The sequence below is a fragment of the Scleropages formosus genome, chromosome 1, assembly GCF_900964775.1.
Source record: "Scleropages formosus chromosome 1, fSclFor1.1, whole genome shotgun sequence".
NCBI lineage: Eukaryota > Metazoa > Chordata > Actinopteri > Osteoglossiformes > Osteoglossidae > Scleropages > Scleropages formosus.
Genome location: NC_041806.1, coordinates 35,843,353 through 35,868,704, shown reverse-complemented (window position 1 = coordinate 35,868,704; position 25,352 = coordinate 35,843,353). Strand labels below are relative to the sequence as shown.

General features: G+C 38.2%; 1 protein-coding gene across 4 annotated transcripts; it reads left to right on the top strand.

The window, feature by feature from the left end:
- The first annotated feature begins 11,643 nt into the window (after positions 1 to 11,643).
- fermt1 (FERM domain containing kindlin 1) lies at positions 11,644 to 24,841 on the top strand. 4 transcript variants are annotated; one of them, XM_018743838.2, is made up of 15 exons: positions 11,644 to 11,709; positions 13,126 to 13,278; positions 15,087 to 15,320; positions 15,715 to 15,855; positions 15,948 to 16,140; positions 16,368 to 16,470; positions 17,490 to 17,597; positions 19,232 to 19,363; positions 19,771 to 19,820; positions 20,025 to 20,149; positions 20,583 to 20,689; positions 20,953 to 21,177; positions 22,350 to 22,474; positions 22,774 to 22,915; positions 24,132 to 24,841. In XM_018743838.2, the coding sequence occupies exons 2-15, from the start codon at positions 13,131 to 13,133 to the stop codon at positions 24,303 to 24,305; spliced, it is 2,007 nt and encodes a 668-aa protein (XP_018599354.2). In that variant the 5' UTR covers positions 11,644 to 11,709; positions 13,126 to 13,130; the 3' UTR covers positions 24,306 to 24,841. The 4 variants fall into 4 exon arrangements, with proteins under 4 accessions (XP_018599354.2, XP_018599356.2, XP_018599353.2 ...); XM_018743840.2 differs by having other exon boundaries at positions 11,662 to 11,709; positions 13,112 to 13,278; positions 15,951 to 16,140; XM_018743837.2 differs by having other exon boundaries at positions 11,662 to 11,709; positions 13,112 to 13,278.
- Positions 24,842 to 25,352: the final 511 nt, after the last annotated feature.

Here is a 25,352-nt window from a genome sequence, read left to right as displayed (position 1 = left end):
ACAGGAATTCTTACATGCACTTGCAGAACACCCAGTGACAGCAGCAAAACGAATTTCTGAAAATTCTGAAGCAATACACAGACGCTGTAATTGTAACTTTAAGCAAGACAAAAAACAGAGGTGAGTGAGCTTAAACTCTATAAGTAGATAATTTGAAGGCATCATATGGTTAAGTTCAAGCCGTGCTATGATTTATAAGAGGGAAACCATCAATCAAAGTTAGTGCGCCATGGTACTTGCTACAATCACAGTTTATCATTTACTTGGATGTGGTTCTCAAACCATTACTCGAGTTAAACATTCGGTAGCTGATGAGTAAAACAGCCTGATTATTTAACCTAGTTTTGTATAGGTTTGTTTTCCACCATAATTCAGTAAAACAGAAAACATCTGTTTAATTAACACAGTATAAGATGATGGTGTCCAGAGTACAAACATTGCATTTCACTTAAATTTAAAGGCATCGAAATAGGTAGCTGTCATAAATTTTTTGTAAACTTTTGACAGTTGTTGACATTTAAGGAAACGGCTGGATTTTGGGTGGTCCCCAAGTGAAAAACATTTCTCAACAGGTGCACACAAGGTACATGCTGAATTTTGTTCTGTTTGTACTGTAGCATTTTTTTCTTCTTTTCACTAAGCAAAAACAGTTCCTTCACTGCAGTGTGGTACTCTGCGAGTAACAAACAGATTGGCTGGAATTTGAATTCCATCTTAAAAAAACAAGTTGCTGAAAGAAAACAATACAACTGAATAACATCACATTGTCATGAGCAACTGTCTAAAAGCTGTGCGGTTAAATGATACACAGTTTAGAACTCTTTCCAAATTAAAGAAAATGGCCAAGTGGATTGGGGGACCGCAATGCCATGTTTATGGCAGATCAGTGATGTGTTGATTAATGTTCTTTCAGCCCTGAAACAAAACACATGGGTTACATTAGGGTGCTGCTGAATGAACTGGTATGTTTCCAATTACTCAGCTATTAGGTGACCATGAGCCACCCCAGAGGGGAGTGACTAACTTCACTGCTTCTAACAAGGAGGAATGTATTTTGTCATTGATTCATTTTGAAAGTATAATAAAAAGGAAACTGATTTAGTTTTAAATACATTAAGGTCTGTTTTGTTATGCATTAATAACGTAACTTTTTTGATAAAGACAATACTGCTTCTGCCTTTTTGGGAAATCTGTGCATTGCTTCTCACAGTATACTAATACCTATTTCACTTTGTAAATGAGATGATTTGTCCTGTTAAAGTCATCTCTTGCACTTTCCCAGAGTTTATAAATATTCTTAAAGACTCCTTTCAGAATAAAAATAATTATTTTATGTGGCACAATATGCATTATGCATTTTATGTGCATGTTTAGGGTTAAATTGCATGTGGCATGTCCTGTTATGTAGGTAATATAACAATACTGTGTCATAATGCCTATTCTGTTATCACATAGTCCTTAAAAACGTAACTCTTATTTGCTGTTAATTGTTGTAACCGAAAAAGGAAAAGGTCAAAGTGGTTCCAAACCAACAGCAACGACAATCACAACGACAAAAACAAACACATCCATGCAACTCTACAGCAGTGCCTACTTGGCAAGCGTACCTTTTGTAACTAGGCCTTAATTTAAATCTTTTGCAATGTGGTATAACACACTTCCCTGGAAGCAGTTTTCTTTCTGAATTCTTGCTTTACGGTCATCACACCTTCGAGCAAGTGCACAGGTACCACACCTTGAACTCTGCAATGGCACAACTCCCATCCGGAGTAATTAAGTGTGAGTGACATTGAAAATGTCTTCCAGTCAGACCTGCTTCCTGTAGATCAGAACAACCTTATTTTTGTGTACTACAAATGTATACTGACAGCCGTTACAAGTCCCCAAGGGAGTTTGAGATTTTATTTTTGAAACTCTCTGGCCTTGCCTACTTTGCTGTTGCTCTATGTATCGAGTGTGTCTGGTTCTTCCCACAGGCCTTAGGGTGACCTACACCTAATAGGAAATTAAGGAGTGGCCCTGATTTATTGCAGATATATTCTTCTTGCAATTCTCACTTCTTACATTGTTACAAAAATAACTTGCCTTGTACTTAGCAGTTATCTTAAAAACAAACTGAAATTGGAAGAAGAAACAATACTAGCTGAATACATAAATTTACACTACCATACTGCAAATTTGCTATATGCAGTAAAATCTAAACTGCATCTAACTCAGTTTTTTAGACAGAAATGTACGTATAGTGTTTACTACAGATATGACACATGTTGTCATATTAAAAATGATTCATGAAACATGCAGATACAGATTGTCATTGACCTATGATGGGGTTCCTTTCTGACAGCCTCATTATAAGTAGCAAAGCCCCTTATACTGTATTATACAAAGCATGAGGATGTATAAACGATCATCATGTATGCCAAGTTGTGAAACTGAATTTTGTAATATATATATATATATATATATATATACACTAATTAGGAGTGCGGTGGCGCAGTGGGTTGGACCACAGTCCTGCTCTCCGGTGGGTCTGGGGTTCAAGTCCCGCTTGGGGTGCCTTGCGACGGACTGGTGTCCTGTCCTGGGTGTGTCCCCTTCCCCCTCCGGCCTTATGCCCTGTGTTACCGGGTAGGCTCCGGTTCCCCGCGACCCCACGTGGGACAAGCGGTTCTGAAAATGTGTGTGTGTGTATACTAATTATTATTTTATTTACTAATTTCTCACATTATTCATGTTAAGATACTAATATAAGATAACAGTAATATAACTACAAACATTTAGCTGATGCTTTTATCCAAAGCAGCTGACAATGTTAGTCAACCCACAATTATTTAACCCCTTTGTACAGCTGGGTTATTTTACTGGAGCAATTTAGGATAAATACCTTGATCAAGAATACTAAAGCCAGAGGGGGGACTGAACCTGCAACCCTAGGTTCCAAAGGCAGTAGCTCTAACCACTACAGTGCCAGCTGTCCCTACATAAATTTTCATGCTACATTATTATTTTCACTTTCATTTTCAGATCTGTTTTGCTTCACTTTTTTTTATCTGCACCACCAGGTATCAAGTTTATTTCATAACTGAGGACTGGTTCTTGAGCATTTCTGCTTCCAAAAATCCAAAACCTGTTTTATATTCCTTTTATGGTTGAATCAGTAGATCAACTTACTTGTAACTGATTTGTTAAACATAGTGATCTTCCATCCTAAAAAGGAGCACAGTGTAGCACACTTATTTTCTGTACTATGAAACCCAAGGAAGCAATGATGAGTTATCAAGCGAATTTGAATTACTTCAAAAGTTGGGACAACTCCCAGCACATAATCACTACAGTTTTTTTCACCTTTAATATGCATTATCTTAAAGATATGAACCCTGCCCTTTTTGATTTCATAGAACATGTAACTGCATGACTGCAATCGTGCAACAGGCAGAGCAACAGCCTCAGTGCTTTTTTCATCCTTTCTCTCACACCCTTATTTCTTCCTTATTTTGGTTGTTCGTGGCAGTTTTCCGTAGCTAGGGGGTTTGGACACCTGCCAAACTTTTGGTTTTTCAAAGCAGACAATAGAGATGGTGAAGTATTGGATTACTGTGACAGAAGAATAAAACACAAATTCTGACTGCTGTGGCCAGTAATTGTTCTCACTACCCCAAGAGTGAAAATCATTAAAAATCATTAAATATATATATATTTTTACAACAAATAACGGAAGTGGATTTAAAACATGATAAAAAAAAACACTTGCATTTGCAGGGTGTGGCAGTTGTTAAGTACAGAGTAACTGTTTTTTTTTTTTTTTCCCCAAACACATGTTTCATATTAGGAGTAGAGTCACTATGTAAGAATTTTTCTGTGAGCAAATGATAGAGTTAATAAATAAAAACAAGATGATACTTGTTGCTAATATGGGTGTTATTGGTTGTAGGAAGAGTAGAGATTGTGCAATGTTTCCCCCTGGTGGCTCCATACAGTACAAATTGCTACTGGCTTTATAGATAAACCTTATAATTGCAATTGAAATGTCAATATATTTTAACAACCATAAAAGATACGCATTTATGTTTGTTACAATGAATGAAACTAAAATGACGGAAAATGTTACATTCCTCTTTGTACAGGTAAACTTACTCCAATGAATCCTACTTGTTTTCTGTCCTGCATTCTTTTTTCACATAATTACCAGGAACAAACTGTCCCCTTGATAGTCAACTACACAGGAACAGTCATTTCAGGGAGTAAATAGAGACCTTCCACACACAGGAAATTCCTGAATGCTGCTTTATGGCAGTTGTTAACCACCTTAGTGACTCACAGGTGACCACCCTTTGCCTCTTTATCTTTTATACAACTTGTAATTAGTTTATTTGGGAAGACTGAAAGCGGCCAGTGTGTTTTTTCAACTGTCAAAGGCTGCGGTACCACAGTCTGGAAAGACAGGAGAAGCATGGAAGAGTTGAAATGGTTTTGTATTCTGTAAAACATTGGCCTAATAAGGCATTCCTCATTTACTGTCATCCTGCAAGGCGCAGGCATCTCAAATGGAAACACTGTGCTCGCAGTAACATTGTTAACTGATACACAGCAGTATGACAGAGGTGGATCCTCTACCACAGTAGATGACTTCAGGAAGGGTGTTGCTGTGAGTTAGAAGAGCTGCCTTTCTACTGTAATTAGCGTGGGAAATTTAGTTGTTGCCAAGTGGAGCACCAAGATCCAGTTCACAGAAATGCACTCATGACTCTCTCATTTCCCACAATCACAAAGTTCAAGCGAAACTCTTATTTTCTGTCACTCCACTGTTTCTTTAACACACAGTACACTGGATCCTCAACTTACAAACATAATTCAAACTCGCAGTCTATTCATAAATCAATTTGTTTGTTAATCCAACCTCTAAATCTCACTCAATAAAAAGTTAACACAGATATCCCTGGATTTTTTTTTATGGGATAGGTTCTGTAAAAACTTCAGATGAAGCCATTACAGGGATTTTAAAAATCCTTCAGTACATTATTTATTCAATTTTCATCATCAATTTGCCCAGTGCAGGGTTAAAGTGGTCCAGAGCCTATCCTGGAGACAGTGCACAAGGCACAGTGCACACAGACTTGTATGTTTTATTACTTTTTTAATTTTTAAACAAAATTTTTAAATAATTACAAAAATGTCATCTCCACAACCTTCTGTCCAATATCAATTCATCACATAAGCATGTGCAATGTTTCTCAGCATCTGGCCACTTTGCTTTTCTGTTAATATAATTAAAAAACAGAGTAACAATAGACACATACCTTTATTCGTTGAGCAGGGTCGGGAAAAGTCTTGAACAAACCTGTAACAAATACAAAAACATGCTGTAAACATAGTAAAATCAGAATCAGAATCAGAATGAGCTTTATTGCCAGGTATGTTCACACATACAAGGAATTTGTCTTGGTGACAGGAACTTCCACAGCACAGACAGAATGACAGTCACAAGACAGATGAAAGATAGAGTATGTGAATAAGGGATAAAAAATATAGAAAAATATAAAAAGTACCCAATATACAAAAATAGTCACTAGATAGAAATGCAAGGGAGTGTGAGTAAGAGAAATGATGTGATAAATAGTTATAAATATAAATATAAATAGCATTGTGTATTGCACTGATTTACTCTCTAGGGGGGATTTAGCTGTTCATGAAGTAGATGGCCTGAGGAAAGAAACTTTTCTTGTGCCTGGCTGTCCTGGTGCTCGGTGCTCTGTAGCGCCGACCAGATGGCAAAGGTTCGAAGAGGAAGTGGCCTGGATGTGAGGGGTTTAGAATGATTTTGCTAGCCCTTTTACTGACTCTGGATGAGTGCAGTTCTCTAAGAGCTGGGGGGGGGGATGTGCCGATGATTCTTCCAGCAGTCCAAACTATCCGCTGTAGTCTTCTGATGTCTGATTTCGTAGCTGAGCTGAACCAGACAGTTATGGACGTGCAGAGGACAGACTGGATGACTGCGGAGTAGAATTGCAGCAGTAGCTCCTGTGGCAGGTTGAACTTCCTCAGCTGGCGAAGGAAGTACAACCTCTGCTGGGCCTTCTTCACAATGGAGTCTATGTGGGGCTCCCACTTCAGGTCCTGTGAGATGGTGGTGCCCAGGAACCTGAATGACTCCACTGTTGCCACAGTGCTGTTCATGATGGTGAGTGGGGATAATGCTGAGGTGTTTCTCCTAAAGTCTACGATCATCGCCACTGTTTTGAGCGTGTTCAGCTCCAGGTTGTTACGACTGCACCAGACAGCCAGCTCTTGGACCTCCTGTCTGTAAGCAGACTCGTCACCATCCCGGATGAGGCCAATGAGTGTGGTGTCGTCTGCAAACTTCAGGAGTTTGACAGAGGGGTCTTTAGCGGTGCAGTCGCTGGTGTACAGGGAGAAGAGCAGTGGGGAGAGCACACATCCTTGGGGGGGTGCCAGTACTGATTGTGCGAGTATTGGATGAGAATTTTCCCAGCCTCACTAGCTGCTGCCTGTCTGTCAGGAAGTTGGTGATCCACTGACAGACGGAGGTGGGCACAGAGAGTTGTGTTAATTTGGACAGGAGGAGGTGTGGGATGATGATGTTGAAGGCTGAGCTGAAGTCCACGAACAGGATTCTCGCATAAGTCCCTGGTTTGTCCAGATGTTGCAGGATGTAGTGCAGTCCCATGTTGACTGCATCATCCGCAGACCTGTTTGCTCGATAAGCAAACTGCAGGGGGTCCAGTAAGGGTCCAGTGATGTCCTTCAGGTAGGCCAACACCAGTCTTTCAAGTGACTTCATGACTACAGATGTTGGCGACAGGTCTGTAGTCATTAAGTCCTGAAAATGTGTATTAACTTCGAGCTTCATTAAATAGAACTGTGTCCACAAACTATATTTAATGCTGAACTTTTCATCATGTAAACACCTGCAATATTCTTCGTCTTGTGACTGATCACCAGTACTGTGCTCAGGAAGAATAGACATACTATAAGGAGTAAACAGAGTCCTACTCTGTTTGGGCCTGTTTTACTGACAACTAGTGGCTGTCTGTGGAAATGCAGCCAGCGTTTGCTCCACAACATTTTTTTTAAAACATTGACTAGTGGAAAAAACACAAACCTGACTCTTTCCAGGACAGGCAAAAGGAAAGTGAAGCTGAAGAAAACACAACTGAAGATAAACAGACTGGAAATGTATCTTCTAAAATTAATGACTTCAGTGCTCATATCCCAAAAGCCCAGTGTATATTAGAATTACTATGTTTTTTTTTTTCTTAAATCTGCTTCAATTAAACACACACACACACACACACACACACACACACACACACACACACACATTTTCAGAACCGCTTGTCCCAAACGGGGTCACGGGGAACCGGAGCCTACCCGGTAACACAGGGCGTAAGGCCAGAGGGGGAGGGGACACACCCAGGACGGGACGCCAGTCCATCGCAAGGCACCCCAAGCAGGACTTGAACCCCAGACCCACTGGAGAGCAGGACTGTGGTCCAACCTACTGCGCCACCACACCCCCCTCGCTTCAATTAAACATTCTTCCTTAAATTTTTACCTCTGACTTGTCTAAACTATACACAATTCCATAAATAATTGAACTAATTCATAAACTGAGGTAGTTATGACGACATACATTAAAATGTGTAATTTCTTGTGGCGATCTTCATAAAAGCAGGCTGCTCCTCAAGTGAGGTATTAAAGCCAGCATACTGTGTGCACAATCAGACCACAATGACACTGACTGTTTGTGTGTGTTCAACAGCCACTTCAATGACAAGGGCTGTTGAAACTACTATTGTGTCATGAGGAGCTGTCTGACATGATGTCAGCCTGGAAAAGGAAAGACATTATTATAACTGACTAAGACTGGGTGGAAACAAATACTCAGAGGCAGTTGTGAATGGCCATTATTTTGAACTAGGAGACAAAACATGGCAACGTAGTAAAAACTTGACTGTAGGCTCAGACGTGGGTTCAGATCCATATGGGTTCACATGGGTTTCCTGTTGCAGTTCAGAGACGTGTTTTGTTCTGAAATGGTGACTTTAAATTACCTGTAGTGTGTGTTTGTGTGTGAGTACACTGTGAGGGACTGACATCCCAACCAGGGTGTACCCTGTCTCGTGCCTTATGTTTTCATGACAGGCTTGGAACCACCATGACCGATGAATTTGTACCAGCAGTTGGTGATAATGAGGGAATGAGTGAATGAAATAAGGAATATTTCATTTCAGGTTACAAGAACAACATGGTCTACCAGAACTACACAATGTTAGAGTTACGGTCCTAAACACCCAAACTGTGTCCAGGGTAATAATTATGGTTGTTACTCTATAGAAGCTCAAACAAATTTCATACAGCTTCCCCTTCTAAACAAAACAGTGGAAACTCCAGAATGCACGTGAAAGCAATCCAGGGAATACAGAAAAGAATGACTGCTGACCTAGAGCTCGAGCTTCAAACTGTGGCACTATTTCTTGATTGTGAGAACTTGACCAGGAAAATAAATCCTCTGTGCTAAATTTTGTGTAATTATACACCATTATACAGCTTCCTGAGATTACAGAACAACCTAGTCAGGAGTTGAAGGCAAGGGAGTAAGAGACCTTCTGAAAACATTCCATCCTTGGCAAACTCTGAATGAACTGTCAAATCTTCGAAAAATATATGAAGTCAACAGCAACCACTTTGTTGGGCCAAAAGGTAAAAAAAAAAAAAAAACACAATGAAAAGCAAGAAAAAACAGCGTTAACAGCCAGTGTTTAAAGATACCAACCCTGGTGGTCTGAAGTACATGAAATTACATCCACACAAACACCGCAGAAGAAACTGAACAGAAAGTTCTAGCGTCTGGGGTCACTCGCTACTTCCTGTAACAATGATGCATTGTATAAAACTATAATAATTGAATATTATCATTTAACTGTCATGGAGAGAATTATAGTGTTGCAAATGTAAGAAATGTATGATGCATGTGTCTGCTTCAAATATTCAGATATACAGTATATATAATATTTATATGTATGAATTATATATGCATGTATGTATGTACTGCATGTATACCGTCTCTCTCTCTCATACATACACGTGTGTCTTTGTATTTTCAGTTTACAAGCAGGTTGCACATCAGCAATTACAGGATCAGAATGTAATGAATGAAATACGTAATTCAGTGCAACATTTTTCACACAAAAAGTAACCATTAATTAAAGCACATGGAGTTAACTAAAACAAGTCATTCGTAACTAAATATATAAATAATAATAAAAAAAACTACACCATATCGCACAATGGTTCCCACATTTCCCACCTTAAATGCACAAACTGTAAATATTACCCACCTTCCCAAAATACCTTAGGCAGGGCCATCTGTGTAATTATTATTGTTGTTAAAAATGTTATTGTTGTTGTTGTGGCTGTATTTGATGATGATAATAACAATAATAATGAATTCAAAAGACCAGTTCAGAAATAACACTTTTTAATACCTGGGTTCATAGTGAAACTGGCTTTGGAAGTGGTGTACTGAAAGGGTTGAACATAGCAAACAAGGTGTTTTGTTTGTAATAACACAGCTTTTCAGGCCCTAAAGTCTGATGTCCACCACTGTGGTACCTACACAGGTACAGCCAGATAAAGAACTCCCAGAAGGTGGCAGAATTAGGTATCTTTGTGCTAAAATATCACCAGAGTACTAATTCCTATTACAGTCGATAACTTAACACCAGCACCAAGGAAATGTTATAAATTCAAACTTCAACCAGCAGGTGACATAGTGGTTAGAGCCACCTCCTAGAACTTGAAAGACCTGTGTTTGAATCCCGCTCCTGCTGCAATACCCTTGAGAGAACTACTTATCCCAACTTACTCCAATATAAGTTAACCTGCTATATACAGTACATTTACATTTACTGACTTAGCAGATACTTTTCTCCAAAGTGACTTCCAGCGAACTCTATGTAGTGTTATCAGCCGACACACCTTATTCACCAAGGTGACTTACCCATTGTAAGTAGTGTATCTAGCAGTGTAACTCATCCGTACTTCAGTGAAACACACTCTCTCTGTGTCACTCACACACTATGGGGGGAACCTGAACAGCATGTCTTTGGACTGTGGGAGGAAACCGATGCAGACATGGGGAGAACATGCAAACTCCACAAAGACTGAGTGGGGATCAAACCCATGTTCTCTTGCACCACCCAGGCGCTGTGAGACAACAGCACTACTCGTTGTGTCACTGTGCCGCCCCACAGTATATGGGAAATCACTGTAAGTTGCTTAGTAACTATACAGTACCTACTACTTTAAAGGAAATTATCAGCTAAATAATGATTACCAACTCATATAAATGCAAGTATATTCTTTCACTTCAGATAAAACCAAACATTTTACAGTTAAAAATGTTTCCCTTTCTGTTTAAGAAGACCAGGGCACAAGGCACAAACCACTCTTCTGTGAAAGTCACGGATGACTTCAGACTTGGACTGATTCACTCACTGTGTGAATCAACAGATCTGCATCCAGACAGGATAAATGGATGACTCAACTGACTCAACTGAGGGCACTACAGATTATTCATGAGATAAATTAGTGGCCAGTGGTGTGTAACTGAATGAACAGAAAAGAAGCCTTCCTTTGAGTCTGTATACTTAAGTGTCCTGGTGTCTGAATTTATTCTGACCAACTATGGCAGAGAACAGAAAATTAAATAACGTTGGTCTGATGTTTACAACCTGAAAACTCATTTACTCTCCTGCAAAAACTCTGAAATAATTTACCTTTAGTTACCTAACACCTTTGTCCAAGATTACTTATGTTATATTTACTAATTTATACAGCATGGTATTCGTACTATAAAAATTAAAATGAAGGGTAAGTACATTTATAAGGGGGTATTGCAGCAAGTTGGGTATTTGAACCAGCAACCTTAAGATTGCAGCCCTACCCAATAGAAAATCCACTGTTGTCATGAGAATTCATTAACATTGCCTAAATGTAATTAAAAATGCACCTTTTTGCAGACATGCCTACAATAGTCTGTGATACCGGAAATAATGATAGTGCTTGTTAATTCAGAATGCAAGGACACAAGTAGCAGAAGTTCACTGAATTTTAAATTTATAAGCATGGGAACAAACATTTAATCGGCATTGTAACAAAGGTGCCTTACACTAACCCGGTACACTGAACACTAAACCTTTGAACTCATTACTATGCATTATTGCTAACCATTGTTCCACTTACACCTTTGTCCAGGTTGACTTACAATGCCAGGTTTGTAAAGTAAGGAACTTACAATTATTTGTCAATTTAAACAGCTGGCCTTTTTTATAGTAGAAAATCAGGATAAACAGTTTGATCTAGACTATATACTTATAAAAGTATACACATATCATATATATTAGTTTACCTGTGTGTCAATATATAGTATATATGTATATGTCCATATATATAATATTATATGGAGACACACACAGAGTAAACTAAACCTGAGAAGTGATCCTGCGCTGTGAACCCTGAACGGGTGTACGTGATAGTAAAGAACAAACTGGGCTCCATGTCATCCAGCCCCAGGAAAGGTAACTTCCTCACCTGTGCAGGTGGGCCGAGTCTTGTGGCCACGCCTTCCGTGCTCCTCGTTTCATCGGCCGCGGTTTTTCCCTGCAAAGGAAGCAATACTGTATTGAGGTGAGTTGCATATTTATTGCTTTATTTCTCAGGGCGGCTCTTTCGAGAGTCTTTTGTTCGTAAAACGCAGACATACTACATTTTTCTCTCATTATTTAAGTGATATTTTGTATAAGTTTGGAATACTTAGGTCTGCCAAAGTTGATTATTAACAGGATCATTGATTCATGAGCCTCACCATCATCATGATGAGGTGCAGCAATGGCTCTCGCGCAGGTTTTTACTGGTTTAAATTTTAATATTAAATTTATTAAATTACATTAAGTCCATTACTTTTCCCGAACAGACGTTAAAGCGCAACACTGATTCTACATTACTTTTTCTTTTTTCAGTAATTCAGGTATACGTATTAGCCGGTCACTCACTGGCGTATCGTGAAGACATACTGATTTACACGATAAGTGCCGTAATATTTAGCAAAACTCAAATTATATATATATTTTTTTTTAAATGGCGCACGAAACAATTCTACAGCATAAGATAATTGAGCGCTGACTGTTTTGTTCCACTTCTGAGAAGCCTTGGTTGACTTGGACAGTCGGTCGGCCATTTCGCAGCTGTGACTGTGAGGCGCCGCGCGCGCCCTCCACTGCGCCTCGAGCCACTGAAGCGTCGAGAAGAGGCGCGAAGCGCCGCGATTTGTGCGTTTCGCCTCTCCAGCCTGCCGTACGAAGGCGAGGGTGTGGCGGCTCCTCGCTTCGTCCCCTGAAGGAACACGTTTCTGCTTTGTACTCCGTACGACAAAGTCCCGCTGAAGCACAGCAGAAATTCTTTTAAATTTATGAATAATCACGGCACTCTAATCTTGTTCCCACTGAACGAGCGATAGAACGGGAAAAAAACATGTTGCTGAAAACATTTGTTGTGTGTTATGCAGCATTGCACGTGCTTCCGAGGTCTAATTGAATTAGCATTGATGACTAAGGAAAGTTATGACTATGATTCAATGGCAGCATATGGCAGGTTTACAACATAAAATACGTATGTTCTAGCAAGTCTGCTTATTGTTCCAACTTTAACGTTATATTTAATACGTTTTCTTTGCTAACATGCAGAGTTGCCTTGCCTTCACCCCAAATACTTGCCTATACTTTATGTGGATCAAATTGTGTTGAAATGAATTGCAATATTATTTCATGTCTTTTGAAATTGTGAATTCTATGAAGACAGGTTTTTTGTTTTGATTTTTTTTTTTTTTTTTTTTTTTGCTTTTCTCCACCAAGGCTTCAAGGCCTCAAAAAGACACAATTTCCTCTGCCTATATATTCTGAAATGCTTATTTGTTCTGATTCGAGGGTGTAAATGGCATTTAGGTTTTGCAGTACGCAGAGATTTTCCGAAAGCAGGTTTTAAATGTTTTACCACGTCACCTGTCATGAGTTTTTGTATTTTCACACAACAGCCGGGTTCTTGCAGGCACCATGATCACTGCTGCAGAGTACGGCAACACGTCCTGGGACCTAACCGTACAGGTTGACGAGAAGGACACAGAGGAGAACAAGCAGATCATCAGGGTGAAGGGGAGCGACCATGTCGGCGGAATCATGCTCAGACTAGTAGAGCAAATAAGTGAGTCACTTTATGACAAGTGGTTGCTTGACCTGCCACTTTAATAAGTAGGAAATAAAGGCAATGGGTAATGTATTAAGCCATTGTATTTAGGCAATATGCATTGCTTAAGGATGAAATTTGTAACCTGAAGCTACTTGGATAAAATCCTTGTAGAATTTTTACCTTATAAATGTGTGATATTGTTTAACATGGTTTAAAGTGCTTTATCCCTGTCTTATTTCTACAAATGTGGCTGTTGCAAAAAGAGCATTGTTCGTGTACTGTGACACACCCATGTTTGCACTGGAATCTGTTGGGTAACTTGTGCATTGGTTATTGTTAAACAGCTCTTTACACATTATTGTTGTAGAAAGCTCTTGAGGTGGAGTTTATCTTGGCAAAAAAATCCTTAAAGAAATTTTACTTTCCTAATAAAAGTTGCGCTATTAAGGCAGTACAAATTAAATAAAAATAGAGTAACTAATTTCTTATACTCTTAGCAGATAGTTGTTTAATTTTCTTAATAAACATTGAGAAGACTTGAGTGCAGTACTAAGTGTTTGGTCTGAAAATAAAATGAAAAAATTGTTTTTGACAGTGTCTGGAGCTTAATAGACCTTGTAGGTCTGCAAATTGAAAGACAAAAAAATCTTGGATAAATGCATAGCTCATGATACAGAATATCTGTCTGGAACAACATTTTAGTCACAAGCCTGGATTTTCAGAAAGCCCAGTTTTTAGTTAGCATGGTTTCATAGCTAGCTATCTGATAGCTAGTCTCCTTTTGGAATCAGCTTTCAAAGACTGAGTTTGCATTGTTGGAGGGCTGTTTTTCTCGGGTACCTTAGGGCTACATTTTTCCTCCAGCACTGGAATGGCTTACTATTAGGTTATCGTTAGACTGAGTGCAAACACCTTCTAACCTTACGCCATTCTTGGATTGTCTGCAGGGCCTATGCCATAGAAATAGTCATGCTGAAACATGTTCCTGTTATTTCAAATGCATTCCATGTGGCTGGAACTGAAAGTACTGTGGCAGATTTATGCTTGAACTGTGTACATCTTATCAGTGTTTAAATAGTGCCTTAAACACATTTCTTCAGGAGAACATAAAGCAAAATAATCAAGGAATGCATTAGATTTATGTTGTAGCTGATGTTGGTATAACAAAAACTACATATCCTTGTTTCTATTTTAGTGTACTTTAGTGTATCAGTCTGAAAGACAGATAATTTGGGGTTCTGTTTTATGTTGCTCTGTGTCAGAAGCCATGTTGGGTTAATTTACTCATCCTCTGAAGGTTAATAGTTCATTTTTAAAACTCAGTTTTCCCTCATGACTGTGTATTATTATTGTTGTTGTTGAAATTATTTATCTAAACTAGCTTGCGTCATATGGCTCATTTCTATGTCTCTCCATATTTTTTGGAGTAGATCATGGTAAGCATCTTGACTGGAGATACTACAACAGCAGTAGCGAGCAGGACATGAACCATCTAGCAGCGATCCCTTCTAGAACTCCCTCGTCTCATCATTTTTCTGTCTTTTTGTTGTCTTTTTTCTCTAAGCCATAACAATGGCTTACAGTTACAATGTTGTCATCTAAACAGCAAATACTGGCATACTGACAATACAGCTTACTTGAATGAAATAGCAGCACACTAGACTGATGTAAACATTCCATGTACATTAGGTATAGCAATACTTATATAATGACAAAAAAATTAATGTTTTCATATGAGGAAATCTATTTTTATTGTGTACACAGACTTGGGGAATATGTATTCAACATTCCTTACGTTCAATGTGACTGATGCTGCCTCTCAGAGACCCCAAAGGACTGGTCTGACTACGCCTTGTGGTGGGAACAGAAGAACTGCTGGTTGCTAAAAACCCACTGGACACTGGACAAGTATGGAGTCCAGGCTGATGCCAATCTTATCTACACCACCCAACACAAGCCTCTGTGTCTGCAGCTGCCAAATATGAAGCACATCAGGTTGACTGTGAGCTTCTCATCAGTGGTCTTCAAGACTGTCTGTGATATCTGTAGAACTCTCAGTAAGTGCACAAGTACAGGGATAATTTTATAATTTTTCATTAATGTATTTCTTTGTGAACAAGCATACATGACTTTGCAAAATTATTCAGACCTTTTGATTGGCTCATTTTACTGAAGCATAAATGGTATGCTGAAGTTGTACTCTCTGATATTACATTTCAGAATACTGAAACTCAATTTTTACTATTTTAAGGTGCCATTGCTTTATTAGAAAATATTTTTTAGAATTTTTTTTCCAGTTTTTTTTTTTTCTTTGAATCTATTGTGGCTGTTTTCAGAGAAATTTTTTCAGTGTAGTTTTTCTTTGGGAAAAATCACCTTGGGATTATGTACACCTAATATTTTTAACCAAAAAATTTTCACAGTACTAACCTTAGTACTTATTTACTGCAGACATCAGAAGATCAGAAGAACTGTCTTTGTTGAAGCCTCCTGATGACCCATCTAAAAAGAAAAAAAAAGACAAAGGCAAGAATCCAGCTGTTGATGATGTTATAATTATGGATGCTGTTGGTGGAATACCAGGGAATACAGGTAATAAGCTCCATTTGGGACAGAAACCTTTGTATATCGCTTGCGGATAACATCAAGATTTGCATATAACAAAAAAGATCTTGTTTGTTCAGCTGGAAACAGTGGACTCTACAGTAAAACGATGACACCCATTTATGATCCTGAGACTGGATCCCCTGCCTCTGCAACAAGCCTGTGGTTTGGACAGAATGACCTGACAGTCAGCCAGCCCAACTTGTCTCCTGCTGAGCTTGCAAAGGTGTACAAGCCTTTAGCATTAGTTGAGAAGGCAGTCATCAACTCAGGGTAAGGTTGTGTTGGCTCTTAAGTGTGATACTGATTATAGAGAAAAGGAAAGACTGCAGATTTAGATAAATATAAACTTGAATTTACTTTCATGATGGTTTTTAGAGAATTAGACTGATGCTTTAAGAATTGAGATTCTGCAGGTATTGTGTTTTGAATGACACTGAAATGCATGTATGGGAGCTCTGGGCATTGGTCTTGTGTGTGACAGGACATTGTGTTTGTAGGTGGTTGGATTCTTCCCTGTCTTTGATGGAACAGGGTATCCAGGAAGATGACAAGCTTCTGCTGCGCTTCAAGTACCACTGTTTTTTTGACCTCAACCCAAAAGTGAGAGACCAGACATAATGTATTTAAATCCTAATATGATTTCACAACTTCTATATCAGACTGACAGCGATGTGCAATACAGTTTTCATCATACTGAAAATTTTCAGTAAAACATAATAAACAGTTAGGATTAAATCATTTTGTAGGATAAAATAATTTTGAAAAATTAGGTTATGTACTGAACGTAGCATTGTGAAATACATTATTGTAAAAAATAATGTCTAAATGACATTATGGGACAGCTGGTAGCATAGTGGTTAGAGCTGCTGCCTTTGGACCCATAGGTTCAGTTCCCACCTCCAGCTGTCCTACCCTTGAGTAAGGTAATTACCCTAAAATTACTCCAGTAAAATTACTCCACTGTATAAATGGGTAGATAATTGTAAGTTGCTTTGGAGAAAAGCATCAGCTGTGTGGATAAATGTAAAGTGTAATGTTCACCTTTTAAGGCACTGTAGTCTTGCAACAAGAGGACTGAATGGCCTTATAGTCCAAAAATAAAAATTGCTATAATATTTAAAACAAGAGTGGGGGGCGCAGTGGGTTGGACCGGGTCCTGTTCTCCGGTGGGTCTGGGGTTCGAGTCCCGCTTGGTGCCTTGCGACGGACTGGCGTCCCGTCCTGGGTGTGTCCCCTCCACCTCCGGCCTTACGCCCTGTGTTGCTGGGTAGGCTCCGGTTCCCCGCAACCCCCTATGGGACAAGCGGTTCTGAAAATATGTGTGAGTTTTTTTTGTTTTAAATACAAACTGTAATTTTAACGGCACAAACAAGACGTAAGGAATTTATGAAGCCAATAATTTCTGTAACACCCTACCGGAAGCCTGAATATCTCACCAAGACTGAAGTTTAAAAATGTGTTGTCACTCTTCTAAATAATTACAAATGCATTAATAGTGGTGCCAATACTTTTACGTCTCACGCTCAAAAGTGTATTACTTACTAACCACATTAAAGTCATGTTTAAACTGAAATTGAAGATTGCAGGAATCCGATGATGCCATGTATTTTCTTTTGCAGTATGATGCTGTGAGAATAAACCAACTGTATGAACAAGCACGCTGGAGCATCCTCTTGGAAGAAATCGACTGTACTGAAGAGGAAATGCTGATGTTTGCATCCTTACAGGTAACTGATCTCTGTCTTTCCAGAGAAGTAATGTAACACTCTCATCCTGGGTGGAGCTGGGGCAAGATGAGACAAGTACTGTATTCCAGTGGAGAGAAGACTTTCTGCATTTTGGGATCAACAGTTGAAATGCTCTTTGTTTTTACAGGTGATTTTGTTTTTGTTCAAAATATTGTTTCTGTTCTACGTTTTAGTTTAAACCAGTACATACAGTACCAACATTTCATCTGGTATGTTGTGAACAAACGTGAACAAATTCTAACCACGAAAAAGGTCAATTGATAGACTTTTAAATGTGGTTGTTAAATCTGCCATGAAGATATAAGTGAAATGAGATTTTTTCAGAGAGAAATTATAGGGAAAAAGCAGTACCACATTCTTGATTATATGAATATACTGTAATGAAGGACACAAATTGACAATTGTATTTACTCTTCTCATTACAGCTATTGGAACATAATGAAATGGTTGTATTCAGTGTTCGACCCACTTATCTCTGGCAGGCTGTGATCCCAAAATCCAAAGTATTTTCAGAGAGTGGATGCTTTCTTCTCCACAAGCAGATGAGGCCTCATTCTAAAAAGAACCGGTTTGGTCATGCCATCCTTAGGAGCTTGATAGGACATGAGCAGACTGGCCCATGCAGGGTTTCATGATCCCTAAAGCAAGTCAGATTTCTTGCCATCTCTCACAAAGAACTCTTTCTGTTGTTTTCCAGGCTCTTTTGTAGTTAACCTCTGTGTGTTCAAAGCAACATTGTATCAGCAGCAAATAAATGCAGCCTACAGAGGAATATACACAGTGGGCCTGATACAAGACAATTTTAATTTATTTTAAATGGGAAGAACTCACTGGGATTTAGACAGACCGCTTTAATAAAATGAAGACATAATGAAACTGTTACTAGAACTAACAACTTTTTTAAACTATTCTGTCAACTTATTAATTTTGTAACAGTGTAGAGTACTGTGCCCTTAAGCACAGACACCATCAGATGAAGAAAATGAAATATAAAAAGTTGGGTTACTGTCTTATTTCTGATTCTAGATTGCAAAGTAGTAAATGTCATGGAAATGTTAAATACAGTTTACAGATGTTCCAATAAATTGTTGTTGGGAATGTAACGTAGGTATATTTGCCTTGGAAAATTAGTGCTGGGGAAACAAAACAGAGCTTAGAATTTATAAGATGGCTCATCTCGACTCATGACTGTTTTTTGACTTTGTTTTTGACATGGAAATTTGTTGGAATACTGTTGGTAGATAGCAAGTCATACTGGTATCCTTACATGTTTTTGATTATGGTTTTTAGTGAATAATACTAAGGGATTCTCTATGGTTTTACATTGCATGTGTCCGTATCCCTGTGTTAGCCTGTCCTTAATCTTAATTTTTTTTTCTTGCTTCTTTCTGTTACTGTACATGTATATTTTCACTGACACTAGATGTGGATTTTATAAATACCACAATAAACTCGTGTGGATCCCGTTAGTCTTCCTATTCAAGTACTCCCTCTGTCAGACCTGTCGCACATCTTCTTTAGAATAGTCAGCCTATTTAATTATCTAGTGATATTTATTTTTTGCAAGGGTCATTGTTAACCTTGTGTAATTTTGTTATTTTTTGCTTCGTTAGTATCACATTTGCAAACTAACCAAATCATCAGAACCGCTGGACTTTTCAAACAAAACGGACATAGATGAAGTAGATGCTGCCCTGTCAAATCTAGAAGTGGCACTCGACGGTGGAAACACAGACAAAATACTGGTATGTAATTAGATTAATACTAACCACAAAGTTGTCATAATCAGTACACCAATATACAGACTAGAGTAGAAATTTAAAATGTATAAGGTTAGGCAGTCTAGTTATGATGAGCAGTTTAAAGGGAGAAATTTCAGTTATTTAATGATTTTCAGATTTGTAGTTTAAATGTGAAATACTTGCAGTTGACTGCAAACTATAAGCAATAGTCATTAAGTATAAATGTTAAAAACAAAAAGTATAAAGACTATAATGCAATATAAAAATATAAAGATCCTAAGTCTAATTCTAAACATATTCATTTATGATGACAGTCACTAAATAAGAGATCTTTGTGACTCTTGCTGACTAATTGTCACTCACGATGTAATGAGGGATTCTAGGTAACATGACCGTGATTTTCTCTCTAGGAGGACATTACTGACGTTCCAAAACTGGCTGATACCCTTCGATTACTCAGGTGAGAATGGACTAGTGTCAGAAGAAATGTATGTATTTAGTGGGGTTAATTACATCAAAATAGATTATTAAATATGGTACGACTGCATTCTGTACCTGTCATAACCCCACTATGTGTAAGCCTATTAAAACCTCTGACAATCAGTGTAGTTGATTAGCTACATCTGTGTACTGAGAAAAATATTTATGATTTTATGTATTTCAGGCCCAAAAGATTGACACTTCGGCCATATAAAGAGTACTATTTTATTTTTAAAGACACCACAATATCTTATTACAAGAACAAGGAGTCGTCCAATAGAGAACCTATCGAGCAATTCCATCTGAGAGGTAAACAATAAGAGCAGTCAGTCCTTGCTATTTCAGACCTCTTTGTTTAGCTACTGGAAAATTTAGACAGGCTCAAAATCTCTGTGGCGATACAGGAATGACAGAATATGCCCTCCAAAACTTAGTAAACTAATTTTCCTAAATATTACATCTCTGTTGAACTTCTTTACAGTGACTGTTTCTCAGATACTACTCAGAAACTGTGATATGTGGTAATATTTGATACTTTTTTAAACTATTTGTGCATATTAAAAGTATGATATTCTGCACTTAATGCATATATTTATTTATTCATTTATTTATTCTGTATTTATAATGAAGTCAGTACTTAAAAACCTGGCTTCCACAGTAATTGTTTTTACTACTCGTATTATTTCTGCATATTTCATATATTGTAATAGAACCACTTTTGGCACTGCTGTGTTTTCCACAGGTTGTGAAGTTGTTCCTGATGTCAGTGTGACAGAAAAAAAGTTTGGAATCAAACTTTTGCTCCCAGTGGCTGATGGCATGAATGAGGTGTACATCCGCTGTGATAACGTAAGCATGTTTGTGTGCTCGTCACTCTTTTATTTTAGGCAGAAATGTATAATTGTTGAGAAATCTAGAAGTTACTGGTTTTTGACAGGTTATTATTGCTTATGAAAGTCAATGCTCCATTGTCAGTTTGTCATGAATGCAGTTACTGTTTGCTGTGCTACAAATGGTATGTTATGCATATGCAATACAGTGACTCAGTAGCATCTTAATTTTCAGTACCAGCAGATCAAATGAAGTTGTTTGTCTTTTGCTCCTTTGTAAAGGAAACCCAGTATGCAAAATGGAAGGCAGCCTGTATCTTGGCATCCAAGGGGAAGACAATGGCATACAGCTCATACAGGGCGGAAGTGCGGAACATTCAGTCCTTCCTGCAGATGAAGAGCGTAGCGACCCCACCTGGGCAGGCTGCCCCAGACTTGGATGCCATGGAGATGAATGCTGAATGCTTTGTTTCACCCCGATTTGCAAAGAAGTACAAGACAAAACAGGTGGGGTACAGAGTTGTGCAGACAGTGCTACTGTTTTTTTTTTTTTTTTTCTTTTCTTTTCTCAATTAAATTCTCACTTGTATCTTTATCCAACCTGTTGATCAGAAGACCCTCACTTGAACTGACCTTCTAGGAGCTGTTCAGGCAGAATTCCTAATTTAGCTAAGACTTGCAGCAGGAATGTTTAATTATGCTGGGTCCTTGTGTTACAAACATCTGAGTTACAAATTTTAGAAAACACATCACTGAAGTTTTTTTGTTCCTTGGTGCTTAGGTGGTACAGACTGGAAAGACTTTAGCACATATAGAAAACCACATTCATCAGCACTGAAAAGCAAGATACAGCCATGCTCACAAGTTTCCCTCAGTGCATCATAAGAGCAGGAACCAACACTTGTTAAAACAGTATACAGACAGCCCTCGTCCTACCACGGGGTTCTGTTCTGAAGATTTTATTCTTGAATTATTTGTTGTGTGGGCAATAAAGCATGTTGAAAGTGATTAGAAGCTGACATGCACTGCACATGCGTATGTGATGAATAGGTCAGCAGTCAAGTTGTGAATGAGGTTGTGTAGCTGACGTGTTATTTTCAGTCATTTTAAATCAGTTTGTTGGTTCAAAGTTTAAAAAAAAAAAAAGGATAATGTTAAAGCCTGAGTGTTTTTACACACATTTTCATTTAATAATATTTTTCATGTATTCATTTTATATTCATTCTTTATTTTTTCTTTACTTCTTATTCATTATAACTTTTTTAATACCCATGCTATAAATAATCAAGAGAAGTCAATATTATGTGGCTTTTATTGATTGTAATGTGCTGATAAAAGTGACTTCCAAACAAATCTAGTTGTGAACAGACTTCTGATCTCACTTGTGCTTGTAAGGTGAGGAGCCAGTATACTTTACAATTTACAAAGTAAAAATATACAATAAGCAAGCATGTTAAAGAAGCCAAATAAGATAGTTAACTCTTGTGATCCTCAAGAGTAAAACCTGGATTTCAGCCATAAAACTTTCACTCTTCTTTTGCATTCATTATTTTTCCCCTTATTGTTAAAACAAGGGAACTTTCTACTTGATTAATAAGCACGGGGTACTATGGAGTTATATTTTAATTGTTTTTATTTTTCAGTTCTTATTCTCATGTACTCATTGCTATTTCTTCCAGTTGACAGCCAGAATTCTAGAAGCCCATCAGAACGTAGCCTCGCTGTCCCTCATGGATGCTAAGATGCGTTTCATTCAAGCATGGCAGTCTCTGCCAGAGTTTGGCATTAAGTACTACATTGTAAGGTAACTACAAATGCCATTTTCATTATTTGCAGAAGTGTGAAAGCTTTTTGCTTTACAGCACAGTTTTCAGTATGAATAAATTATTAATTAAAAATATAATAACATATTGTACAAAAGAATATTAGAGAATGTACAAGAAAAAGGTATAAGAAGATGGAAAAAAATTACATTGGTCACCTATCCTATGTGGTATTATAAATTGTTTAAAATAAAGCAAATATTCTTGTCACTCCCTTTGCTGATGCACTTGCCTTAATCGTGCACATATAATTGGATTGACTGTGATGTTTTTAACATAGATTCCGAGGAAGCAAGAAGGATGAGATTTTAGGAATTTCCTACAACCGTCTGATCCGGATTGACATGGCAACTGGCCAGCCATTGACCACATGGAGGTTTTCTAACATGAAGCAGTGGAATGTGAATTGGGAGATTAGACAGGTGACTTTATGAAAACACTTTTCCTGGACTCTAGGTTTGGACAAGGCTTTGAATCCAGTTCAGTTTGTGCTGTTTGCATTGTTCTCCCTGTATTGTTTACAAGGGTTTCCCATAGGTGCTCCAGTTTTTTCAGCGGTTCAAAGACATGTATTTAAGGGGAATTTCTCAGCGTAAATTACCCTCACTGTGTAAGTGAATTGAGGTGTGGGTCTTTCAGAACTCCAACAGTGCAGCAAGCACTTGTAGAAGCATGAAAGATTCATTGTAAGCAGCTTGTCTTAGCATACTGAGTCTGTAACCTTGGACTAAGGCATCAGCTAAGTTGGAAATTTAGTTGTTGTGCCAAGACATCTATTACTACTGTAAATTTACTGCACAACTAATGTTTTTATGCAAAGTGAGTGAGTGTTTGACCAATTTCTATAGCCAGGTATTTTTCCTGGAGCAGTTCTGGGATCATAGCTTTCTCAAAAGTTTTACGGCAGTAATAGGACTTGAACTAACCATTTATTCAGTTGGGTATTTTCACTGGCATAATCCAGGTTGAAAGTGATATTCAAAATTATAATAATGGGGCCCCTCCTGATATTTGAATGGGCAATTTCCAACTATTCTGGTTTAGTGAAATTCACCAAAGTAAAATGTAAGAAAGCCCATCAGATCAAGACCTCTTTAAATTAAACTTAACTACCAAGCGGAATTATAAACATTTATAACAAATGTTACTTGTGATACCTTTTTATTGGGTTTTGAAAGTGGCAGGATAACACAGGTGTTAGTACTGGTGCCTTACGGGTCCTAGGTTTGTATATGGGTTCAAACACAACTTAATCTGTGTTGGGTTTGCATGTTGCCCAGTGTTTGCAGTGGTTTCCTCCCACTGTCCAAATTATTTTTCTGGGGAATCGGTGACTTTGAATTGTCTTTAATATGTGCGTGTGCGTGTGTGTGTGTGTGTGTGTGTGTGTGTGTGTGTGTGTGTGTGTGTGTGTGTGATTTCCTTGTGATGGACAAATATCCTGTCCAGGGTGTACCCCACCTAGCCTTGTGCTCTATGCTTCTGGGACAGGCTCCAGACCACTACAACAGTGCTCTGCACAAGCGGTTATTGATAATGAATAAAGTTTTGAAATGAAATACTTTTTTCAACAAGACACAAAGTATTTGCCTACAACTCTTTCTTATGTCCTAAACCAGTTTTTGTTTTGTGTTGCAGGTGACTATCGAATTTGACCAAAGTGTGTCTGTGGCCTTCACCTGTCAGGGCTGTGACTGTAAGGTTGTTCACGAGTACATTGGAGGCTACATTTTCCTGTCCACTCGCTCCAAGGACCAGAATGAGACATTAGACGAAGAACTGTTTCATAAACTCACTGGTGGGCAAGAATAGCTTAATAGCTGCAGGATTGCAAGGGTTGTGTACAATAAAATGAATCTGAATTTGTTACATGAGTCCAAAATGTCTAATTAAGCTTAGGGAAGAAATCCCAGAAGTTTGTCTGAATTGTGTTTTTCATGCTAACAAAATATATAGCAATTTTAGAGGCTATTCTTTTCATGATGACATGATTTATCATGTTTTCATATAACTTCTTCCTGGATTATATCACAAATTTTATTCAAATTAATATGAACACTTCTGCATTAGCGAATCCACAGTGGTGAGGTGAGAATTAATCTCAGGATCAGTTATCGCCATCCAGTGGTCACACAGTATAAGAAGAGAGGCTTGCAGTTTTATTTGTTTTCACTTCTACAGAAAAAACTACTACACGTCTAAGGTGATGGACATGTCCGTTTTCTTAATGATGCTGAGAAGTAAGAGTTTTCAGGAATTTTCAGATACCCTGTTTATAAAACTGTTGTATCGATGAACCTCGGTGCAGCAAGTGGTACGTAACGAATTAGGTTTGCTTGAGACTTTCATGTCTGCAGCTGTCTCCTTCTCTAATGTAATGCATAAATTGTACTTTTGCTGAGATGTACGTCGCTTTGAACAAAAGCGTCTGCTAAATGAATGTGTAAAGGTTGAATGTATTTCTTTCAAATGTCATGCAGAATAAAAATTTTTTTGCAAATATTTGTGCATGTTAATGACTCACATTATATAAAAGAAATTGTAAACGTTAAGCCTAATTATTTAATTGTGAAGATGTACACAGTGTACAAATGCCAAAAACTAAGAGGAAATGTGTGGTCTTACTGTATAACTGCTTCTGTAGGTCAGACTGTCCTTCCAAAGTGAGTAGGTAGTAGGTGAGAAAAGGCAGTAGAGCCGAGAGGCCAGTGTCGCAATGATCACCTCATAAGCACCAAAGTGTTCAAGCCAAGGGCGAGATGAGAAGAGTCTGCGAAAGCAGGCTTGTATGACCAGCCAAAAACCCACTGTTTTTAAGTCTTGCACAGAGTTCACAAAATCGGATCCTTTTGCGAATAT

Bases quoted from the DNA above. Each gene is read 5' to 3' on its own strand.
- fermt1 (XM_018743838.2), top strand. From the start codon at position 13,131: ATGATCACTGCTGCAGAGTACGGCAACACGTCCTGGGACCTAACCGTA. The intron at 13,279-15,086 runs GTGAGTCACTTT...GCTGCCTCTCAG, and splicing joins CAGACTAGTAGAGCAAATAA to AGACCCCAAAGGACTGGTCT. The intron at 17,598-19,231 runs GTAACTGATCTC...TTGCTTCGTTAG, and splicing joins TGATGTTTGCATCCTTACAG to TATCACATTTGCAAACTAAC.